The sequence below is a fragment of the Schistocerca nitens genome, chromosome 1 (assembly GCF_023898315.1).
Source record: "Schistocerca nitens isolate TAMUIC-IGC-003100 chromosome 1, iqSchNite1.1, whole genome shotgun sequence".
Taxonomy (NCBI): domain Eukaryota; kingdom Metazoa; phylum Arthropoda; class Insecta; order Orthoptera; family Acrididae; genus Schistocerca; species Schistocerca nitens.
In genome coordinates, this window is record NC_064614.1 from 128,497,912 (window position 1) to 128,523,672 (window position 25,761).

A 25,761-nucleotide genomic window follows, 5' to 3' on the forward strand; every position below is an offset into this window, starting at 1 on the left:
ATCTTTTCACGAAATTTCAATCACAAACTTTCTCCTCTGACTGCGGAAATATTGTATTGACGCCAACTTACACAGGGAGAAATGATCATCGCAGTAAAATAAATCAGGTCTCTCACGGAAAGATTTAGATGTTCATTTTTCTTACGTGCTGTTCGAGAATGGAACGGTAGAGAAATACAGGTAGTCTGAAGGTGGTTCGATGAACCTTCTGCCGGGCACTTAAGTGCGAATTGCAGAGTGGCGCAGACGACAGGGCTTCCTCTATCCTTCCTCTCTGCCAGATCAGCCTGAAGTTCATAGATTGATATTCTGTCACGATATTCAGCTTGTGTCCCGAATTTCTATCCCTTAGCGTATTACAAATCTTTTTTTATTTTTTTATTTTATTTTATTTTTTTATCAGAGACGTGTCCATCATAATCTTTAACATCCTGTGCCGTGGTACACTCTCGGATTTTACGGGGGTGCTAATTTCTTCGAGTACGATTGTCTTGTGATTTATTTGGCATGCCCCTTTCATCTACATCTACGTCTACATCGTTACTCAGTAGACCGCTGTGAAGCGCATGGCAGAGGGTACGTCCTATTGTACCAGTTATTAGGGCTTTTTCCCGTTCCATTCACGTTTGGAGGGCACGAAGAATGACTATTTAAATGCCTTTATGCGCTGCAAATAATCCAATCTTCCCCGCACGATCCTTATGGAAAAATATATAGAAGAAAACGAAACTTCCTGGCAGATTAAAACTGTGTGCCGGGCCGAGACTCGAACTCGGGACCTATGCCTTTCGCGGGCAAGTGCTCTACCAACTGAGCTACTCAAGCACGACTCACGCCCCGTCCTCACAGCCTTACTTCTGCCAGTACCTCGCCTCCTACCTTCTGGATATATAGAAGGGTTTGTAATATATACCTAGAGTTATTATTGCAACCCGGTTCTTGAATCTTTGTTAGTAGACTTTCTAAAGATGGCTTCCGTCTGCCATCAGGACTCTGCCAATTCAGTTTCTTCAGCATCTCAGTAACACACTCCCAAGGGTCAAAAAGAACCTGTCACCATTCGTGGTGCCCTTCTCTATATACGTTCAGTAGCCGCTGTTACTCCTGTTTGGTATTGGTCCAACGCACTTGAGGAATATTCTAGCATGGATCACAAGAGTGATTGGTAAGGAATCTCATTCGTAGACTAATTGCATTTCCGCAGTATTCTACCAATAAACCGAAGTCTGCTACATGCTTCAGGCTGAGGCTATATGATCGTCCCACTTCATGTTCGTACAAAGTGTTACACCCAGATATTTCTAACAGTTTACAGATTCTAGATGTGAGTCACTGGTGCTATAGTCAGAGGACACTACTTTTCTCGTTTCTGAAGTGCAAAATTTTACATTTCTGATCGTTTAAAGCAAGCTGCCAATCTTTGCACCACTTTGAAATCTTATCAAGGTCTGACAAAATATCTGTGCGGCTTTGTTCAGACTTTACGTCATTGTGAATAACTTTACCATCTTTGAGAAGTCTGAGGTTACTATCAATATTGTCAGCAAGGTCATTAACAGACAACATGAACAGCAATGGTCCAAACACGCTTCCCTGCGGCACACCCCAAGTTATCTATACATCTGCCGATGATTCACCATTCAAGATAACATGTTGTGTCCTCCTTAACAAGAAATCTTCAGTCCAGTTACAAATTTCGCTCGATACCCCAAAAGATCGTACTTTTGATAATAAGTATAGCTGTGGCGTTGAGTCAAGTGCTTTCCAGAAATCGAGAAATACTGCATCTACCTGCCTTGATCCATGGCTTTCCATGTATCATATGAGAAAAGTGAGAGCTGTATTTCAGATGACTGGTGTTTTCTAAATCTTTGATGGCTGGCATCGAAATGTCATTCTATTCGAGATACCTCTTTATGTTTGAGCTCAGAATATGTTATAGGTAGACCGCGGATTTTAGGTAAAAACCTATTTTGTTCCTGAGTTCCTATTTGCATAAAAATTTGTACTTATGCGTTTCATGACTATTTATACTTAATAGCGTTAATTCTATAGGACCTAAAAAAGCCTATTTCGACATTAGTGCCTATTTCAGCTTTAATATCCTAAAAAGTGCCTATTTCATTAAATAAGACAGTGGCTCCAAGTTTTTCCACACTATACGACAGATGGAAAAAAATATTTTCTGCCCAGCGTGCAGCAAGGTGGCTAGTTGATATGCGCTCATGCTTCGTATTTGCCTAACACTTCGGTCTTTTTTTATTTTTTTATATCGCTATCCCTGTTAATACCAAATACTCTTTATAGGTGTTTTATTATTCATATGTAAAAAATGGATCACGCATCTTTAGGTTAAAACCTATTTTTTTTCCTAAGCTCCAATTTGCATATAAGTTGGTACTTATGCGTTTCATGACTAACTAAACTGAATACCGTTAGTTCTATAGGACCTAAAATTGCGTATTTCGATGTTGACGCCTAATTGTGCCTATTTCGGCATCAAAATCCTAAAAAGTACCTATTTCGTTATTCTGACAGAGTTCTTGTGTTTTCAAAGATCAGAAAAAGGAAGTAAACTTAGGGCTTTACGTCTCGTCGAAGGCGAAGGTCGTTAGAGACTGTTTACAATTACTTTGCTTGCCTTACTACCAACAGCACTCGGCACGGTTGAATGGTCAGTCATCCAAGTACGCGCCCAGCGCGACAGTGCTTAACTTCAGTGAGCGAATGAGAACGGGTCAAAGATTTGAGTTACACATTAGAATCGAACGTGGGAGTACTAAATGTTATATTTGAAAATATTTCGTCCGTAGGATTCTGGCCAGCTGTGTATCTTCGCAAAGAAACGGTTTCATAGGCCTTAAGCTGAGCACGGATTAAAAAATCACAATGTTAATCGTAGACGCTCTCTATAGCTAAATTCCTGCCCTTCGCGCATTTTCTCGCTGCTGTCTACAGGCAGTCCTATCAAACTACTCTGTTTCGTGAAAGGTATTACACGTGAATTTTCCGGTTCGAAAAATAATTTGCCAGTAGTGAGATGCTTTCATCTGAAGCACCGGTAGATTCCATTCGCTTGTTCAGAAGGGGCGGCCATCTGTCTGGTGCCATACGTCCAGCAACGAGTACGGTACTTCCCCTACCGCCCCCATGCACCGCAGTAAAAGGAAAAAAAAAAAAAACAGGTCATCGTTCACTTTTTCCCAGCGAAAACAAATCAGTACATTGTTTAGCGACCGCCGTATTAAGTGTTACTGACGTTCTAAGTGCAAAATAAATTCTAGTTTCTGTGTGAGAATACTACGCCATGCCGAAAACAGCTAGTTCAAAATCTACTCATATAAGGCAATGGCTGCAAGATTTTCTGCATTATCCAACAGATGGGAAAATTATTTTCTGCCAAGCATGCAACAAAGAGGTTAGTTGATGTTTTTCTTAGACTTGTTATTTTCCTGTCACTTAGGAGTCTTTTTTATCGCTTTCCTTTAGTAATACGATATACTCTTTAAATGCGATTCTAAACTGCATTTCCCTTTTCTCTCGTATTAGGTTTCGAGTGTTAAGAAATCTCACTTAACTCAGCATGCAGATGGAATCGCACATAAAGCTAATGTTGAACGAAAGTCAAAATTGAAGCAAACTCTTTTAACCAATAAATCTGGTGAATCCTCCGATGAAAAAGGTTCTGCAGTGATTTGTGTCATGCACTTGTGGCAGCAAACATCCCCTTTCGGAAACTAGAAAACCCTATTTTCAGAGGTTTTCTTGAGAAGTACTGCCATCAGTCTATTCCTGCAGAGTCAACTTTACGTAAGAATTATGTGGATTCAGCTTACAATGCTGCATTGCACAGAATCCGAGATGTCGGAGAATCTTGTATATGGATTTCTGTGGATGAAACTACTGACAGTGTTGGCCGTTACATTGCAAACCTGATTATTGGCAAGCTAGATCCAGATGCTCCATCCAGGGCTCATATGATTTACTCAAAACAGCTTGCAAAAACTAACCAACAAACAATAGCACAGTTTGTGAACAATGGGCTTAAGATGCTATACCCAAACGGAGTGGATGAGTATAAGGTGCTTCTGGCCGTCACTAATGCTGCTACATATATGATAGCAGCGTTTCAACTATTAAAAGTTGCACGCAACTTGTGTAGTGCATGGGATCAACCGAATAGCAGAGCAAGTAAGGCTACAATTTCCTAAAGTAAATAAAGTAATATCAATGGTGAAGAAAATTTTTGTTAAGGCACTATCAAGAATACAGGCATTCAAAGAACAGCTTCCAGATGTCCCATTGCCGCCAGAGCCTGTTGTCACCCGCTGGGGCACGTGGCTGATAGCAGCAGAATACTATAGTACGCATCTCTCAGCTGTCCTGAAGGTGGTTGAAAATATACCGGAGGATGCTGCATCCGTAACTGCAGCAATATAGTTATTCAAAGATTCTTCTTTAAAACGGGACTTATCTTACATTAGGGCCCACTACACATTTATGACAAGAATAATTTCACAATTACAAGGTTCAGGGAGACCTATCTACGACAATATTTCTTTCCTTGAAGAAGTCAAAATGAAAATTAATGAAGCGCCAAGTGAAGTAGGGGAAAAAGTACGGGCAAAAATGCAAACGGTTTTGCAGAAGAACACTGGCCTGACGGAGTTATGTGCAGCTGCCGACTTACTTAGTGGAAAATCCAGCACTCCTGACTGCAGCATTCCTGTCCAACATGTGCAGAAAATGAAGTACGCCCCTGTCCCATCTGTTGATGTAGAACGTTCTTTTTCAGCGTATAAATTGATTCTGACTGACAAGCGCCACAGTTTTCCACTAGAAAGGCTAGAAAAGAATTTGGTTATTTACTGTGAAGTCAACTATGGTCAGAATATGTGAAACTACGAATGTATTAATTAAACCATTGCCACATCTTTCTTACGGAGATCTTTATCTTGTAGGAACTCAAAAATATTTGGATTTATGTTCAGCATTAATGTTGTAGATTGCTGTGCTCTGTAACTGTGTAAATATTCATTCTCCTTGTTTTAATGTCTAATAAGATGTTCATACTGTCAACACTGCGTATTTTACTTTATTTTTATTTTCTCTGCCTTATTTTTATTAGAGCCTATTTTAGGTTTTATATAGCCTAAATGAACTACTGAAGGAGCCTATTTTAGGTGCCTAAAACACACTTTTTTACGACCTAAAAATCCGTGGTCTAGTTATAAGATTCTACAGCAAATGGATGCCGAGATATGGTGAATTACTTCATCCTTCTTGTAGACAGGTGTGGCCTGTGCTCTCTTCTAACTACAGGGCACGGTCTTTTGCTCAAGGGATTCACGTTAGATTATAGTTAACAGGGCCGAAAACTGGGTATAGAATCTGATAGCGATTCCGTCGGGCACTGGAAATTTGTTCAATTTTAACGATTTCAGCTGGCTCTCAACGCTTCTGACACTAATATCTATTTCACTCATCTTTTCAGTGATAAGAGAATTAAACTAGGACAATACTTCAGGGTTTTCCTTTGTCAAGTAACGTTATGCTTTTGCTTTACTGTCCTCGGTTTCATTTTCTGTCTCGTCTGTGACTATCTTCACTAGCTTCAGATAGTAGACTATACACAAGGTCAGCTAAGTATACATAATTTGGACCTTTCCGTTAATTAGGAAGGATCTGTTAAGTTCTCTTCCCTACTGCCTAATTCCAGATTTGTTGCTGTTCTCTGGCGATAAGGCAAAACTGTCATCGACTCGAAGACTGATTTTGGCACCACAGTGCCTTCACTTTGCGTGATGCTACTGGAGGAACTGAGCTCTTATCTTTCTCCATCGCTTGAAACGATCCACCAGCCAGTTGTAGGGAGGTCAACAGTTTAACATGCACTTGTAACTTTAACAAATTATTACCAGAAACGAAAGAAGCGATAAATGTCAAGAAAAACGGTTGGCTCAATTCAGGACTGAAGCTCTGAGCTTTGGGTGATAGTTACCCACTTAGCTACCAAGCCATGGATGATGCACTTCTTTATTTCCTTCTTACGTATAGCTTTTTCGTCCAAACTCTTTTTGGTTTTCCTATGTTTTTTCTGAACCGATACAGTTCATCTCTTTCATTTGTATAGGGTCTAGGAGGCATATGCCTGGCCCTGAGCAGTTAGCAGATAAACGTACAATAGTGGTGAGGACTGCATCGTTATATACAGAGTGTTACAAAAAGGTACGGTCAAACTTTCAGGAAACATTCCTCACACACAAATAAAGAAAAGATGTTATGTGGACATATGTCCGGAAACGTTTAATTTCCATGTTAGAGCTCATTTTAGTTTCGTCAGTATGTACTGTACTTCCTCGATTCACCACCATGATTTCATACGGGATACTCTACCTGTGCTGCTAGAACATGTGCCTTTACAAGTGCGACACAACATGTGGTTCATGCACGATGGAGCTCCTGCACATTTCAGTCGAAGTGTTCGTACGCTTCTCAACAACAGATTCGGTGACCGATGGATTGGTAGAGGCGGACCAATTCCATGGCCTCCACGCTCTCCTGACCTCAATCCTTTTGACTTTCATTTATGGGGGCATTTGAAAGCTCTTGTCTACGCAACCCCGGTACCAAATGTAGAGACTCTTCGTGCTCGTATTGTGGACGGCCGTGATACAATACGCCATTCTCCAGGGCTGCATCAGCGCATCAGGAATTCCATGCGACGGAGAGTGGATGCATGTATCCTCGCTAACGAAGGACATTTTGAACATTTCCTGTAACATAGTGTTTGAAGTCACGCTGGTGCGTTCTATTGCTGTGTGTTTCCATTCCATGATTAATGTGATTTGAAGAGAAGTAATAAAATGAGCTCTAGCATGGAAAGTAAGTGTTTCCGGACACATATCCACATAACATTGTGTGTGGTGAATTTTCCTGAAAGTTTGGCCGTACCTTTTTGTAACACCCTGTATATTTGTTGCACTGTGGGGTCCCTGAAAATTTCATCGATCAGTTGATTTCTGTTCACAAATGTATATTCACTTTGAACAGCATTAAATATGTTTGCATAAACTTCTGATTTGTTTCAGCACATCAAACTGGTGGAAGTGACATCAAACATCTGGGGTACGAAGTTTAAAATCCACGGCTTAGCTCCGTCAGTACCAGCAAACTTGGGCCAGGTCACTTACAAGACTTCGCTCCTCCACCTGCAGCCCCGCCAGATGACCCTGGTGATCACCGAACTCCGAGACGACTTCCCACCCGGCCCTGACCCCAACTTCAATCCAAACCTATTCTCCGAGGACGAAGAGGAGGCGTACTACCACGAGGAGAGCTCCAGAATGCCAGCCGGTTACCAGAGCGACATCGCTCCGCCCATAGCACCCATGACCCCGAGAAGCCATCACACGCCGTCCACCAGCGGTCGTTTCGTACAGAGTCGATCGAGGATGCACCAGGCACTGCACAGCTCGAAAGCTCACAGCCACCAGAATAGTATAACTATATGTAGCAACGCGACCGCTGCTCTAGCGAGAGCAGAGTCCTACGAGGACGAATTCTCGTACAGTGAAGTGACGGAAGCCACGAGCTCTTGTGAAAGTCTCAAAAATAGTTCTGTTCCTGCTTCCGTTTCGTCTGCAGCGAAAAATTGTACAGACAGTTACCCGTGTCAGCAGATGATATCCGTGCCTAACGGGAATGGTTACAATGGAAATGGGACTTACAATAACTCCTTAGGGTCGGGCAGTAGTAACGGCTATAGTAGTGGTGCTGTTGCACAGATAACGCGATCTAACATCGGAATGGCCTCCCAAGGTGGACAGTCCCGACACGTCATTTCACCACTAGTTTGTGAAGGAGCAGTTCCTGCTCTGCAGTCGCCTAAAAACACGGTAGCTCCGAGCGACGTTTTAATTGACCGGACGTCCTCGACACATACTATGGTAGCCTCCTCGCCGTCCGATTTTTCCGGTAACATACAAAGAGTGAAAACCACAATCGAGCATAACCAAAACAGGGGCAACGCGGTAACGAATCTCAGTTTAACGCCGGGAGGGGCAGAGCAAAGCTGCGTCGAAATGAAACCAGTTGTGGTGAAGAGACTGGATACTGAGGGGAGCGGTAAACCCCACCAGTCTAATAATGGCAGCTATAGCGAAACAGCGATCACTTTAGAGGGAAGTTTCACTACGACAAGTGGCCCGTCCTACAGCACGTCACCACACAAAGGGACGAGTAGTAGCAGTGCGGGCAAGAGAAAGGAGAAGAGTGGCGCGACGAAATCGAGTCCTAGTGGGAACCAGATAGGTATTGCGGGCAACAAGTGGTGCGTTACGAAACCGGAAGAACTGCTCTTCATCGACGAAGACGGATCGGGCGAGCCGGTCGCTCCGGAAAGGGGAGTCAGACGTATCCCGACTTCGGTATCGATAGCTCCCTGCACAGCCGCTTGTGTAGCCGACTCCATGGTGCGCAGCTGCAGTGTCGGCTACCTCGACATGGTCGACGTCAACATAGTCCCGTGCGACGTAGCCCTGTCCATGCTGAGGAAGGACACACCGAAGCGCCTAGTCCTGGTGAACAGGAAGAAACAGCGGAAACACAAAAGCAAGCAGCACCAGAGTCGCGAGGGAGGTGACAAGGCGAAGGACAGTTGCGCGGGGCAGCCCAAGCTGAAGCACTGCGGCAAGAGCAAGAGCCTCGACTCTAGCGATCTGTTTCCGACCAGCGATACGTCCGAGAGCAGTTCCACTGCGGATCCTCCGTCCACGAAGAGATCGACCGACCGTGCCAGGAAGGATACCGGCTCGGCGAGTGCGAGCGCCGAGGTGAGTCGCGAGTCGTCGTCGTCGGCGTCGTCGCCGCCGCCGGCAGCCCCGCCGCCGCGGGAGTCTCCGCCAGTCGGCGAGCGGCGCGCTGAGGTCAGAGCCAGTGGCGCGCAGGCAGTGCTGGCGCCAGCGCCGCCGTCGCCAGCGGCGAGTCCGCCCAGCGCGCCACGGAGGCAGCAGCAGCAGCAGCAGCACGCGCTGGCGGCGCTCGAGAGCCTGGCGTCGCGCATCCGTGAGCTGGACGAGACGCACTCGCTGCCGCCGCCGTCACCCTGCGCCTCTCCGCGGCTGCCACGCAGCAGCCCCGCCAGCCCGGCGCCCAGCAAGAAGGCCGCCAAGCGCAACCAGTCCTCGTCTCCCATCAGGTAACGTGCGACTTCCACAGGGGTCTGTTCTGGGTCCTTTGCTTTTCCTGTTGTACGGGATGGTTATAATTAAACTTTCGCTGCTTTAGAGGGCCTCCACTACAAACTAGCGATTGTACAACAATGAAACTTTGTGAAAACATTTGGTAGTACATGCAGAAGAGAAATAATGAGTAAACCATTGAAAGAAACACATTTTAAGCAGGGAAAAATGCTCCCATCGAAGCACAAAAAACGCAAATGCGTTTCTGTTTATTTAAAAGAATCTGACTGAAAAAAGGGGTAGCAGCTGCCTTGTTCTCCCTTCCTCAGCCCTTTAAAAATTTCCCAAAAATTTTGGCATGTGAACATATTTGCATTTTTTTAGTATGCAACTCACAACAGTGTCCCACAAGCTCCCCTAACTGTAACTCTCACACCCACTAGTCCATTGTAAGTCGCTTATATCCATCCATGCCAGTTCCCCTATCTCACACGCTCAGTCAGCCCAACTCATTGTCTTTATTTCTTTGTGTGTCTCTGTCACTGTCCTCTGTACCACATCCACAGTCCCCTTTGTTCTGTCCTGCTACCACAGTCTTCCCTCTTGTTCTCTTATTATTATCTCATTCCTTCCTTTCTACTACTCCAGTCTCTTCTTGCTGTCACTATCTCGCTCTTCCTCATTGTCATTGTCATAGACTGTCTCTCTCATTATCACTGTCTCTCACTCATTTCCACTTTCCCCCTCTCTTTATTCCTCACCCACTAGTACTGTCTCCTCCACTCTGTTCCTAGCAGTGTCTGACACTGTCAAAAAAGTTCCACTGCACCTGTGTCCTCTATCTCTCACACTGCCAGTGTCTCCTTCGCTCTCTCTATAACACAACCACTGTCTACTGCCTTCGAGTATTCATTACTTTTCTATCTCCTTGCCATTGCCACTCCCATCTTCTCTCCTACCATAAAAATTTGTATAGTATTGCATGCCAAAATTTTCGGAAACTGTTTTAAAGGTGCTGAGGAATGTAGAATGAAGCAGCTGGTACCGTGCTTTCCATTCAGAGTCTTTTAAATAAACAGGAATTATTCGCATTTTTTGAGCTCCGGTATTTCCACTGGCTCCCATCTTCTCCCTGTTGTAACTCATATAAAAAGAAATAAAATTTAATTGGTTTACTTATGTGAAACTGAAATAACACAAACGCAATTTTACACCTGAGACCGGATTTTTATGTTCAAAACATTTTGCCTGTATACCACAACACAGGGTTCCCAGCGGATAACGGAGACACTTCACAGCACATTTCTCTGTGCTACGTCACTTCATACATTTTCGCCTCACACCAGATCTTATGTGCGTGTTTTCCGTGGAAAAGCAAGGTAACTTTGAAACTCTGTACCTTGGAAACGGATGAAGATGCAAAGAAAATTTTCAAGGTTGTTCGAGTTCGGGATGTTAGGCATACATCGTAAAATTACAGCCATTTGCTGTCCACAGCTGTCGTGAAACTGCAGCTGGGTTTTGGTACCCAAAAAGCAAGTTTTTTGGATGTTTCTCGATAACGGATAAAGATTTCTGGAAATGCAGACACGCCTCTTTTAGATAAATGCCTATGAAATATACTGATAAAATTTGTGCAATGTGCTGCAGTTATTTTTTGTTTAGATTTCACTCATACCGGATTTTCTATGTAAAAAAAAGGGTAAATTTGAACCTCTGTGTCTTGGAAACAGATAAAGATATCAAGCTTGTCGAGATTAGCTCTTAGAGCTATACCGTAAAATTTCAGTCATTTGCTGTGCATAGCTATTTTGGAATCTTCAGCTGGGTTTTAGTCCGCTACTGACGGTGAAAATATAGCGAAAAACCTTTTTTGTGGAGTTTTCGAAGCAACCTCTCCACATTCCTTTAATGCATCAACACTCACGAAGAGCAACAGCACTTTTGCCTTTGTTTTGATAAAACAGCCTTGTGAGTAAAGACCTGCTGTCCTTTTCAGACCCATATTGACTGTCTGCAACTGTAAAGCGCATGATGCATGTGTTTCAAACCTGTATACCATACCACTATTGGCTCCTAATGGCAAGTCATGACACTAACACTACTAACGCAAATCCTGCAGCGCATAGTCTGAACTTAAATATTTTCCCGTCTACATTTAATCTTTTCGATAAGTGGAACTCTTTTTAATGTCCACCTTTCCCTTCTGCAGTTCTGGTACCAAACCAGTCGTGGCCTGCTACATCCTCTGTCTTTTTCTCGGTCTCTTGGGGCCTCTCTTCCCTGTTGGTTTAAAGTTCTTTATCTGATGTCTAGTTCCTCTAGGTCTATTTTTGTAGACCTTTTTGTTTTCACCTAGTTTTTCTTCCACACTCCAAATTTTAACTCCTTGATTTGTTTCTATGTTCCTTTTTTAAAGCAACAAAGATGCATTATTTGCAATAAAACAACAACTTATTAATAAAAGGATACACTTTTAAATGCTGATATAACATTTGCCGCCGCCGTAGCACAACAAATCATACTAAAAATGTCGTGTTTTGCAGAGATTTTACACAAGTATAAATTTGTGAACTACCGAACACAGCATGTTAGCTTTGCAAACACTGAACACAACATGGCGGCTGCTCGGTTTGCTTCTGTTAGCCAGTCATAGCACAGGACATGTGACCGCGGTTGTAGTGCTGTTGGGACCTAATGCCACAGCCCAAAATAATTTAAAACCCTTAACTCTCACAAATATTTGACTGTTTTTCCTCAAAGCAATTTCAACTGTCCTGTTAGGTCCCAACCTAACCATAACCTCAGTCACATGTCCTATGTTATGACTGGTTGACGAGATCATGTACTCTGCACTGTGATTGGCTGACAGAGGCAAACAGGGCAGCTGCCATGGTGTTTTCAGCGTCTTCGAAGCTAACATTCCATATCTGGTGCTTTCGTACTGTCCATATATGGAAGTATGCAGTTTCAGTGATACGCCGCATTAAAGATCTCTCCGAAACGCATCATTTTTAGTACAGTTTGTTGAGGCAAAATGCCTGGAAATACACTATTTAGTTGTGAAAAATATGTGTTTCCGGTGGATTCCACACAATTCGACCAACACACAAAACTTAAAAGACATCCCGTATATCTGCTATCCCTACTCCTGAACCACTTCTCAGAGAGACAGTCACTATCCTCTCTCCCACTCCCTTCCCCACCCTTCCACCACCAACGATGTGTGACTGCGGATGATAACTACAGTCAAACACGACATCAAACTTATTAAACTAGGGGAATATCCCCATGTGGCTATGGGAAGAAATATTTTGGTCAGGTGTTAGGAATAGTGTAATAGAGACACCACATTCACACATGTCCACACCAGACTGTCCCACCCCAAGAAATTAGCCATTGTTGAACACGTAGAGCCTTCTCGCACATATACATACCATGCAGTGCAACGAACCAACATTTTGGCACAAGCTTCTTCCTACGTACTATCTGACCAAAAGTATCTGGACACTATATAAGAATACACAGCCTACAGTTGCAGGTTAACTTTATCGTTTACCTAGGTTTCAACATTAGTAATAACGTCTTCTGCAGAACCTGCAAAAAGTTAATGTTATAATGTGCTAGTAAATTATATTAGATATGCTCATCCTACAGGATGCAACGTGTAGTACTTACATAAAATATTATTTAAATGTTTGCCTAAAACAAGCCATGTCCTAAGTCAGCTTTATAAAACTGGTGCATAACCATAAGGTTTTGTCACTTCTATTAAACAAGCTGTAGCAAATTCACTTTAAGCCCGTTGTATGGGCCTCGTCGTGTGAATAGAGACTGCGGACCGCGAGGGCTTCGCGGTCTGCCTCACAGAGGGCGGCGCGCATGCGCGAGACGTATAGAATCAAACTCTTATTACGCACGCGTCAGATAACCTTTTTGCTATGAATTAATTTTATACTTTACTATTGTAAGTTAATTACAGTATCCAGCATGACTACATTTTACATTCTACTACAGAGCCTTATAAACTGACCTACAAATCTCGTATGAACATCTGCGTGAAAGGATCTATTATTACAGAAACTGTAATGGTCACATGCATTATGAATTATTGTAAACCTAATACAGGCTGGAAGCCTTCGAAGTATGCCCTATTTTTAGATACAGTTGATTGTTCAGTAAATTGCCTCTATCTGTAATTAGGTGTGCATAAATTTGTAGTTCTTCAAGGGTGTCAAGTCTATATCCCTTAACTTCATGACGTAGTAGCTCTATGTCACGTAAAGGTTTAGGTGTATGAGCCATTTGCACCAGTTGTTCCGCAAAGGCTGACCCCCATGTTCCTACGCCCTTTATTGGAAGATGTTCTTTAAACATCTGGTGCAAATGGCTCATACACCTAAACCTTTACGTGACATAGAGCTACTACATCTTGAAGTTAAGGGATATAGTCTCGACACGCTTGAGGAACTACAAATTTATGCACACCTAATTACAGATAGAGGCAATTTACTGAACGATCAACTGTATCTAAAAAATAGGGCATACTTTGAATTCATAATGCATGTGACCATTACAGTTTCTGTAATAATACAACCTTTACCACAGATGTTCATACGAGATTTGTTGGTCAGTTTATAAGGCTCTGTAGTAGAATGTAAAACGTAGTCATGCTGGATACTATAATTAACTTACAATAGTAAAGTATAAAATTAATTCATAGCAGGCCGTGCGGTTCTAGGCGCTTCAGTCTGGAACCGCGTAACCGCTACGGTCGCAGGTTCGAATCCTGCCTCAGGCATGGATGTGTGTGATGTTCTTATGTTAGTTAGGTTTAAGTAGTTCTAAGTTCTAGGGGACTGATGACCACAGATGTTAAGTCCCATAACGCTCAGAGAAAGAAAAAAAAATTCGTAGCAAAAATGTTATCTGACGCGTGCGTAATAAGAGTTTGATTCCATACGTCTCAGGCATGCGCGCCGCCCTCTGTGAGGCAGACCGCGAAGCCCTCGCGGTCCGCAGTCTCTAGTCACACGAGGCCCATACAACGGGCTTAAAGTGAATTTGCTACAGCTTGTTTAATAGAAGTGACAAAACCTTATGGTTATGCACCAGTTTTATAAAGTTAGGACATGACTTGTTTTAGGCAAACATTTAAATAATATTTTATGTAAGTACTACACGTTGCATCCTGTAGGATGAGCACATCTAATATAAATTACTAGCACATTATAACATTAACTTTTTGCGGGTTCTGACCCTATCTCCCCTGCCCGTGGCATCTCTGCTCTCCCCTCTCGCTCTCCCACTCCCCCTCCTCCTCCACCTCTCTTGGCAGGTCCCCGGACTCACACACGCTCAGTGAACATTCGCGCGCCGGAGGTCATCGCCATCAGTGTCTCGTGTGTGTGCCTTCGTTTGTGTTTAGTGTTTGTTCGCCGTCACGCCGCCACTGTTCCCGTGTACCGTCGCCATCATCCTTGTTATGTGCGCCGTGTCAACTAGTGTCAGTGATGTTTTCTCGTCCAGCGTGAACGGCTCCATGTTTTTCGTTTTTTAGTGTCTACATTGTTTTGCCCGCCGTTTTGATTGTATTTTCTGTTCCCCCTCTATGTATTACTTATTGTGAAACTCAAGGCTGAAGAGCGGCGTACTCTGCTGCTGACAGACCGCCTTGTGTGAGGTGATAAAAATCAGAATAAAGAGAAAAAAAAACAGGTTCTGAAGAAGACGTTATTACTAACGTTGAAACCTAGGTAAACGATAAAGTTAACCTGCAACTGTAGGCTGTATATTCTTATATAAACAACATCAGTTGCTGTCCATGTATGAAAATTTTAAAAAATATGAAATATCTGGACACTCCTATGTAATGCAGAACTGACCACTAAATGTAACAGGAGGTAGCATTCCCAGCATAAAATGAGATGGAGAGAACTTTATTGTCAGTAGAGAACCTGTAACAGCAGAATGAGTCGATTAGAAGAGCTCAGTGACTTCGAATGTGGGCTGGCTACTGGATGTCACAAGAGTGACAAGTCCATCAGGTGCATTTCAACCTTTTTAAAGCTGGTGATGTGATTGTGGAGTGGAAACACCTAGGAGCAACCAGAGTGAAACCAAGGTCAGTTGGATCTCACACACTAAGGGACAGGGACTGTCACCCGTTATGTAGGATGGCTCCGAGGATCCCATGAAATCAGCAAGAGGAATCCCTCATGAGTTTCAAAGTTCTGCCAGCAGTCCAGCTAGCGTAAGGACTGTGAGTTTGGAGTTAAAAAGCACGGCGTGCAGTGATCGTGCACCCCTCGTGTGCCACACATTTCTGCAGTCAGCACTAAGCGACACTCGATATGGTGTAAAAAGTGACGCCACTGGCCAGTGGATGGCTGAGAACAAGTGATTTGGAGGGATTAATTGCACTTTCCTCAGTGGCAGGGTTTAGGTTTGGCAGATGCCTGGAGAACGCAACCTACCATTATGTGTAGTGGCAACACTGAACTACTGAGACGCCGGCCGAAGTGGCCGTGCGGTTAAAGGCGCTGCAGTCTGGAACCGCGAGACCGCTACGGTCGCAGGTTCGAATCCTGCCTCGGGCATGGATGTTTGTGATGTCCTTAGGTTAGTTAGGTTTAACTAGTTCTAAGTTCTAGGGGACTAATGACCTCAGCAGTTGAGTCCCATAGTGCTCAGAGCCATTTGAACTACTGAGACAGGGGTGTTATGGTATAGAGGTGTTCTTAGTTGTTAAGGTGTGGTCCCCTTTTGCATTTAATACGAGGGTAATCCCAAAAGTAAGGTCTCCTATTTTTTTATAAGTACAGAACACTGCTTGTGTGGCAGTTGATCACACTGTTATGGAGAGTGCTTCACGCGCTGTGTGTAAACATGCACACGCCGCGCTGAGGCGCTCAGTCTTGGCTTGGCAGCCGTTGAGAATGAAGCTCCCGTCGGATGCTACCGCCAAGTGCGAACTGCGTGCAGTTACTCGGTTTTTGAAAGCAAAGGGCACTGCGTCGATTGAAATCCATCGCCAATTGACGGAAGTGTATGGTGAGTCGTGCACGCATGTCAAAACTGTTCGTTAAGTGGTGTAACGAGTTTTCAGCTGGTCGGATCGAAATTCACGACGAACAAAGGAGCGGGAGACCGTCAATTTCTGAGCAGACAGTGTTGAAGGTTGAGCAAAGCATGCGCGAAGATCGGCGGATCACCCTGGATGATCTCTGCACGTTGGTTCCTGAGGTTTGCCGATGCACCGCTCACAGAATTTTAATGGTAATATTGAACTACCAGAAGGTGTGCGCAAGATGGGTGCCATGCATGGTCACTGAACCACATGCGGCAACGAGTTGATGTTTCCCGCGCATTTCTACACCGCCTTGCATTAGAACAGGACAACTTTCTGGACTCAACTGTCACAGGTGACGAAACATGGGCATACCACTTTACACCTGAGACCAAGCAACATTCACGCCAGTTCATAGCTTTCTGAACAGCATGGCGGCGAGCTGGTATGACATCGGCAAACAAAAACTGCCACAGCGTTTACAAAAATGCATCGACAGAAATGGTGATTATGTCGAAAAATAGTTAAATGTTCAAGCTGTAAACTGAAGTAAACCATTGTAGAAATAAACAGGTCTGTGTAATTATAAAAAATAGAAGGCCTTACTTTTGGGATCACCCTCGTAAAACGATAAATGCAGAAGGATATGAACACATTTTGCAGCATTGTGTACTGTGTACAGTAGGGGAATAGTTCGGAGATGATGAATGTTTACATCAGCATGATAACACACCCTGTCATAAAGCCGTATCTATGGCGCAATGGATTTCAGACAATGACATTCCTGAAATAAACTGGCCTGAAGTCAATGAAACGCCTTTGGGATGAGTTTGCTCCAGACCTCAGTGTACCTAACTTGGTTTCGGCTCTTGAGGAAGCATGGGCTGCCATTCCTCCGCAGACATTCAGACACTTCACTGAAATTTTACCTAGCAAAGTTCAAGCTCTGATAATGGAGAAGAGTAGATATACCCCATTTTAATGTTCACTGAAAGGCCTAAGTCGAAACAAGGCCCCGGGAGTAGGCAATTCCATTAGAACTACTGACAGCCTTGGGAGAGCCAGTCCTGACAAAACTCTACCATTTGGTGAGCAAGATGTATGTGACAGGTGAAATACCCTCAGACTTCAAGAAGAACATAATAATTCCAACCCTAAAGAAAGCAGGTGTTGACAGACATGAAAATTACCGAACTACACTCCTGGAAATGGAAAAAAGAACACATTGACACCGGTGTGTCAGACCCACCATACTTGCTCCAGACACTGCGAGAGGGCTGTACAAGCAATGATCACACGCACGGCACAGCGGACACACCAGGAACCGCGGTGTTGGCCGTCGAATGGCGCTAGCTGCGCAGCATTTGTGCACCGCCGCCGTCAGTGTCAGCCAGTTTGCCGTGGCATACGGAGCTCCATCGCAGTCTTTAACACTGGTAGCATGCCGCGACAGCGTGGACGTGAACCGTATGTGCAGTTGACGGACTTTGAGCGAGGGCGTATAGTGGGCATGCGGGAGGCCGGGTGGACGTACCGCCGAATTGCTCAACACGTGGGGCGTGAGGTCTCCACAGTACATCGATGTTGTCGCCAGTGGTCAGCGGAAGGTGCACGTGCCCGTCGACCTGGGACCGGACCGCAGCGACGCACGGATGCACGCCAAGACCGTAGGATCCTACGCAGTGCCGTAGGGGACCGCACCGCCACTTCCCAGCAAATTAGGGACACTGTTGCTCCTGGGGTATCGGCGAGGACCATTCGCAACCATCTCCATGAAGCTGGGCTACGGTCCCGCACACCGTTAGGCCGTCTTCCGCTCACGCCCCAACATCGTGCAGCCCGCCTCCAGTGGTGTCGCGACAGGCGTGAATGGAGGGACGAATGGAGACGTGTCGTCTTCAGCGATGAGAGTCGCTTCTGCCTTGGTGCCAATGATGGTCGTATGCGTGTTTGGCGCCGTGCAGGTGAGCGCCACAATCAGGACTGCATACGACCGAGGCACACAGGGCCAACACCCGGCATCATGGTGTGGGGAGCGATCTCCTACACTGGCCGTACACCACTGGTGATCGTCGAGGGGACACTGAATAGTGCACGGTACATCCAAACCGTCATCGAACCCATCGTTCTACCATTCCTAGACCGGCAAGGGAACTTGCTGTTCCAACAGGACAATGCACGTCCGCATGTATCCCGTGCCACCCAACGTGCTCTAGAAGGTGTAAGTCAACTACCCTGGCCAGCAAGATCTCCGGATCTGTCCCCCATTGAGCATGTTTGGGACTGGATGAAGCGTCGTCTCACGCGGTCTGCACGTCCAGCACGAACGCTGGTCCAACTGAGGCGCCAGGTGGAAATAGCATGGCAAGCCATTCCACAGGACTACATCCAGCATCTCTACGATCGTCTCCATGGGAGAATAGCAGCCTGCATTGCTGCGAAAGGTGGATATACACTGTACTAGTGCCGACATTGTGCATGCTCTGTTGCCTGTGTCTATGTGCCTGTGGTTCTGTCAGTGTGATCATGTGATGTATCTGACCCCAGGAATGTGTCAATAAAGTTTCCCCTTCCTGGGACAATGAATTCACGGTGTTCTTATTTCAATTTCCAGGGGTGTATAAGTTTAATAAATCACGGCTGCAAAATACTAAAGCGAATTCTTTACAAACAAATGGAAAAACTGGTAGAAGCCGACCTCGGGGAAGATCGGTTTGGACTCTGTAGAAATTTTGGAACACGTGAGGCAATACTGACCCTACGACTTATCTTACAATACAGATTAAGGAAAGGCAAACCTACATTTCTAGCATTTGTAGACTTACAAAAAGCTTTTGACAGTGTTGACTGGAATACTCTCTTTCAAATTCTGAAGGTGGCAGGGGTAAAATACAGGGAGCGAAAGGCTATTTACAATTTGTACAGAAACCAGATGGCAGTTTTGAGAGACATGAAAGGGAAGCAGTGGTTGGGAAGGGAGTGAGATGGGGTTGTAGCCTCTTCCCGATGATATTCAATCTGTATATTGAGCAAGCAGTAAAGGAAACAAAAGAAAAATTCAGAATAGGAATTAAAATCCATGGAGAAGAAATAAAAACTTTGAGGTTCGCTGATGACATTGTAATTCTGTTAGAGACAGCAGAGGACTTGTAAGAGCAGTTGAACGGAATGGACAGTGTCTTGAAAGGAGGATATAAGATGAACATCAACAAAAGCAAAATGAGGATAATGGAATGTAGTCGAATTAAGTCGGGTGATGCTGAGGGAATTATATTAGGAAATGAGACACTTAAAGTAGTAAAAGAGTTTTGCTACTTGGGGAGCAAAATAACTGATGATGGTCGAAGTAGAGAGGATATAAAATGTAGACTGGCAATGGCAAGGAAAGCGTTTCTGAGGAACAGAAATTTGTTAACATCGAGTATAGATTTAAGTGTCAGGAAGTCGTTTCTGAAAGTATTTGTATGGGGTGTAGCCATGTATGGAAGGGAAACATGGACGATAAATAGTATTAAATAGTATGGACAAGAACAGAATAGAAGCTTTCGAAATGTGGTGCTACAGGATTAGGTGGGTAGATCACGTAATTAATGAGGAGGTATTGAGTAGAATTGGGGAGGAGTTTGTGGCACAACTTGACAAGAAGAAGGGACCGGTTGGTAGGACATGTTCTGAGGCATCAGGGGATCACAAATTTAGCATTGGAGGGCAACGTGGAGGGTAGAAATCGTAGAGGGAGACCAAGAGACGAATACACTAAGCAGATTCAGAAGGATGTAGGTTGCAGTAGGTACTGGGAGATGAAGAAGCTTGCACAGGATAGAGTAGCATGGAGAGCTGCCTCAAACCAGTCTCACGACTGAAGAGCACAACAACAACAACAACAACAACAACAAAACAACAACAATGTTCACTAATAGGTGTCCGGATACTTTTTATCCGATAATGTAAAGACGGCTTCCTCAAGGAGCGATGGGCACGTCGTCAGTAGAGCATGAACCATTTGTTGATATTGTTAAGTATTTTGCACCATCGAGCTTTCAGCAGCTGGCTGTGGAGACAAGATGCAGCATTTATGGAATGGGAAAAAAACTTAACTATGATGGTAAGAGACCGTTGTCCCAAAACACAGTCCAGGATTGGGGGCGACAGGTATATATGGAATGGACAGCGTGATAGAATCTCATTAGATCAGATCATTTGACTCAGATTGATACACCAATCCAGATGATACCGAAAATGTCTTTCCAACTCATTCTTAAGGCCAGTTCTCAGTGCACCTCTCAATTTAACCAGGGGCGGTATATCCTTCTTCCACCATAGGTTCTCTTTGAGGTGCAGCACAGCTTTGTAATGTGTGGCAAATAGGCATTATTTAGTTAAATATCTATGTCGAGTCTGTCGAACTTGGGGCTCTAGTCTTGTGGTCATGTTAAAGATAAAATTTTATGTCTAAAGTGAATGTAAATCAGTCAGTTAATAGGAGAGAGACTAAATAATATCGTCAGTGATTTACGCGCAATGTATCTTACATCATTATAAGTTATCATTGATAATTGGATTACTTCTATAAGGGGAGAAGAGTGATTTCAGCAGTCTCTGTGTGTGTGTGTGTGTGTGTGTGTGTGTAGAAATCATAGTGACAAACATTTGACAATAAATACCGAAAATGTCATGACATTTTTAGAGGATTGAGATATGGTGAGAATTGAGGGGGGATGGTTCCCCAATTTTCTATCAGTCTATTAAAGACGTACATATTCGCTTTTTTTTCCAGTCCGACAGGAGCATTTTCCGCTGGTTTATAAGAAAACTAATTCTGCAAGCCTGTAAAGTTTCCATAGTGTACTTTGACACATATCAACGACAAATAAATACCTGTGCATAGTATAAGGTAAACACAATGAAGTGACCGTTAAACAGAGAGAGGAAGTCATAAAGTTTAGCTGGTGTAAAAATACTGACTGAAAATATTGTTGTGATATCAGAAACCCTGCGATGACCCTAGAATCCTTGTCATGTGTTCACTTTTCCGCCTCAACCACATTTTACGTGCATAAGCACGATAACTGTGAACCTCCAGATTTCCGAAACAAATAACGATGTTAAAAAAAAGTATCAAGGTTCCACGAAAACACCATTTTAAGAACAAGTGGTAAAAATTTCGACAATTTCTCATTGATTGAAATTACAGAAGTGGCCATTCCACAATTGGTACTTTTGGCATTCGAAAAATCAGGGTTTTTCGGATGTTTTTGATAGCGGATTTTGATAACAGAAGCCCACGGGTCAAAAATGGCCAAAAACCGGATTTCGCCATTTTCTGCATGAATACGATAAGTTTGAACATCTGGATATCGGGAGCGGATAAGGACATGAAAGAAATTTTAAAGTTCACTGAGAATGTCATTATGAGAACATGCTATAGAAATTTCATAGATCTTTCGTGAATAGAAATTATAGGAGTGGCCATGCACACAGTTTGTAGTTTTCGTATCCAAAAATCAATGTTTTTCAAGGTTTTCGTAAGAACCACACATGAAAAAAAGGTACTTTTATAAGCTACCTACGGTCCACCCTAGGCCACACCTAATACAAAGGAATCAATCGGTTTGTTCAGTTTGCCTGGGCTGTAATGTGTAAATTTTGACCTTGTACTGTAGTATAGCTACAGCATGCCCACTCTCCCGATAGGTATACAAATGGTAACTAGTGCAAGGGCTATCCAAAACACTTGACCACTTCATGTCTGTGATCAATAGAGACTGAGTTATGAGCCCCTGAACAAACGCATTTTCGCAGACAGCATTTTTGGAACATATTGGTACCGTCCACAGATGACAACCAACCCACCAATTTTCACTGGCAAATTGGCAGTTGTTTATTGATGAATCTTTTACCATCTCAGCCCAATTTTGTATAATTTTTTTACCCCTAGATATTCTCTGTACATTCACTCAGCTTTCTGTGCACTACAGTCTACTGCATTATAGATTAAATGCAGTCTGTAAGTTCCTGTAACGATCAGCACTTCAACTCTGATAACCAGTCATGAAATGTAAACAGTAGTGAAGTCCACCATGGACAGATCACATTTTTTTTTCTTCTTGTAGATCGCATTACCATCATCTTCGATGTGGCAAGCAGTTGTTTTTTTATGAAAAGTAACCAACTGACAAAAATATTCATTCAGGTTCTCATCTCAGTTAATTCATCGTAACACCAAGCAAATTCATATCCAACCATTGGTTCTTTACCTCAAAATACTCAATTTATAGCCCCTAACATCTGTGCAGTATTAGCCCTAAATATTTTTGGACACCTCCTGAGATATGGTAACATTTAAGCAAGTTTATAGAATGTTCTGTGTCTACAGCAAGTACTGTGTATCACACACAGAACAACAAATATATTGTGTCCTTGAAATTTGGTCGGTAGCAGAATTATACAACCAATAATTGTTCAGTGTTTCTGACTTTCTTCAGTGGTTAGTAACGATTAACCTGCAGTTTAAGGAAGGCTATAAATTCAACTATAGTTACTTTTTTTCACAATTATTTACTGTTGAAGTGAATAGGAAATATATAGTAAGGGGAGAAATGTAGCATTGTCTACATGTTATAGTATTTATCTGCTTCTCCACACCCTAATTTTGTTTTTGCGAACGTAAATGTCTAATCACAATTGCTATCATAACCCTCTTTTCCTTTTCAGGAAGCATTTGCTCAATTCACCACTTTTGTCAAGGCGACAGCGCAAGAACAAAAGTATAGAAAGTTCTGACGACGAAATCGTCCACTCAGGAGATGAAATATTTAATGGCAGAAATTATAGGGATCTAGAAAGTTTCCAAAAAGCACAGTTACGACAAAAAGTGAGTAGCATAACATTTAAAAGTTTTATTACTAAAAGTGTCCACATTTCTTTGTGCTGTACAAGCCATATTCCTACAGTTAATCCTTGTAATACATCACTACATTTCAATAAGTAGGCCTGTAATCGTAAACATTGGTTTTCCTATGTCTGCAATAGGAGCAATTAAGATAACTTAAAAACAAAGTATGACAAAACGCTGATTGTGGTATGGAGAATTTAAATAACTCCATTTACCAGTAGTACATTTGCATTACCCACACTTTAATTACTAAGAAATTATTAATGATTCTGCTTTGCTCCATTTTGTCACTATTCTTCATTCATTTAATTTACTTGGTAGCTCCATTTCATTGCTGCAGTCTATATGTGATGCTTACTGCTGTGAATTCAGCAGATGAAATAATTGCAACCTATGAACAATAACTGACTATAAAAACAGGCCCCTCTGCTGCTTGGGGTAGAGTGTGTATATATAGGGAAACATTCCACGTGGGAAAAATATATCTAAAAACAAAGATGATGTGACTTACCGAACGAAAGTGCTGGCAGGTCGATAAAAACACAAACAAACACAAACATACACACAAAATTCTAGCTTTCGCAACCAATGGTTGCTTCGTCAGGAAAGAGGGAAGGAGAGGGAAAGACGAAAGGATGTGGGTTTTAAGGGAGAGGGTAAGGAGTCATTCCAATCCCGGGAGCGGAAAGACTTACCTTAGGGGGAAAAAAGGACGGGTATACACTCGCACACACACACACATATCCACAGGTTACGAAGGTTAGGTGGATGGCGGAAAGACACTCTTGGTGGAGTGGGGAGGATTTCATGAAGGATGGATCTCATTTCAGGGCAGGATTTGAGGAAGTCGTATCCCTGCTGGAGAGCCACATTCAGAGTCTGGTCCAGTCCCGGGAAGTATCCTGTCACAAGTGGGGCACTTTCGTGGTTCTTCTGTGGGAGGTTCTGGGTTTGAGGGGATGAGGAAGTGGCTCTGGTTATTTGCTTCTGTACCAGGTCGGGAGGGTAGTTGCGGGATGCGAAAGCTGTTGTCAGGTTGTTGGTGTAATGGTTCAGGGATTCCGGACTGGAGCAGATTCGTTTGCCACGAAGACCTAGGCTGTAGGGAAGGGACCGTTTGATGTGGAATGGGTGGCAGCTGTCATAGTGGAGGTACTGTTGCTTGTTGGTGAGTTTGATGTGGACGGACATGTGCAGCTGGCCATTGGACAGATGGAGGTCAACGTCAAGGAAAGTGGCGTGGAATTTGGAGTAGTACCAGGTGAATCATATAATGGTATATGTGTGGATGGATATGTGTGTGTGTGCGAGTGTATACCTGTCCTTTTTTCCCCCTAAGGTAAGTCTTTCCGCTCCTGGGATTGGAATGACTCCTTACCCTCTCCCTTAAAACCCACATCCTTTCGTCTTTCCCTCTCCTTCCCTCTTTCCTGATGAGGCAACAGTTTGTTGCGAAAGCTTGAATTTTGTGTGTATGTTTGTGTTTGTTTGTGTGTCTGTCGACCTGCCAGCACTTTCATTTGGTAAGTCACATCATCTCTGTTTTTAGATATATTTTTCCTACGTGGAATGTTTCCCTCTATTAAACCATATATATATATATATATATATATATATATATATATATATATATATATATATATATATATATATATATTCCTCATTTTCTTTACAGTGAAGTAACATTTGGAGGAGTGGTACTACAGGGAAATTCCAGTAGGTTTTTTTCAGCAATGCAGTGTGGAATTTCTGACAGGTGAACCCTTGTCAGGTTTTCTGCTGGATCTTCAGCTCATGTTACCACCTGGTTGTTATCTTTAGGTGAGACAGTGCAGTTGCTGACTCTCATCAAACTGATGCTACTCTACCCAAAGCAGCAGGGGGGGGGGGGAGGGCTATTTTAGATCTATTATGAATAAATCCAGCTACACTGCTATGTAAGTTGTTTATACAGTATTTATCTAACTCACGATGAGCCCATGTTGGCAAATTGCCATAATCAGGTGCTATGTAACATCGTTGCTGTCATGTCCTGTATGTTTTAGAATTATTACCTTCTCCCAGATGTACAGTGGAGTTGTATATCAGATATTACCTGGTTCCCATATATGCCATTTTTCTGACAGCTTGGATGACATATGGAAGACAAGTAATATTCTACATACAACTCCATTGTACATCTGGGAGAAGGTGATAATTCTAAAACAGACAGGACATGACAGCAACAATGTTGCATAGGACCTGACAATGGCAATTTACCAAAATTGGCTCATCGTGAATTCGATAAATATAAACAATTTACACTGCTGTGTAGCTGGATTTATTCATAATAATCATGTCATTGAAAGACATATTTTGCACTGCAGGCTCCAAAGAACAAAAGTTATGTTTTAGCTCTAGTCCATTACTGACTCACGGTTCTTTTCAACCAATACCACGCAAGCTGGTAATCGGGCAGAGGACTTGCCAGTTGGGAATAAATGGAAGGGCTCACCATTGACTGTATTTACCTGACAACCAATGAAAACTTACCAAATAACCATGTTCAGAACTGGGGAAATGAGTCACTTTTAATTTAGACAAAAAGAGAACAAAACTGAAAATTTGTGCTGGGC

The 25,761-nt window shown here is 43.2% G+C and overlaps 1 protein-coding gene across 1 annotated transcript in view; it reads left to right on the forward strand.

Annotated features, from left to right (window-relative positions):
* The window catches only part of LOC126205244 (tubby-related protein 4), a 518,596-nt gene that overhangs the window by 452,072 nt on the left and 40,763 nt on the right, over positions 1-25,761 (forward strand). The window contains exons 11-13 of the mRNA XM_049938873.1: positions 7,092-8,951; positions 9,018-9,199; positions 22,966-23,125. Coding sequence (XP_049794830.1) covers positions 7,092-8,951; positions 9,018-9,199; positions 22,966-23,125 — 2,202 coding nt within the window. The remainder of the gene's footprint in view (positions 1-7,091; positions 8,952-9,017; positions 9,200-22,965; positions 23,126-25,761) is intronic.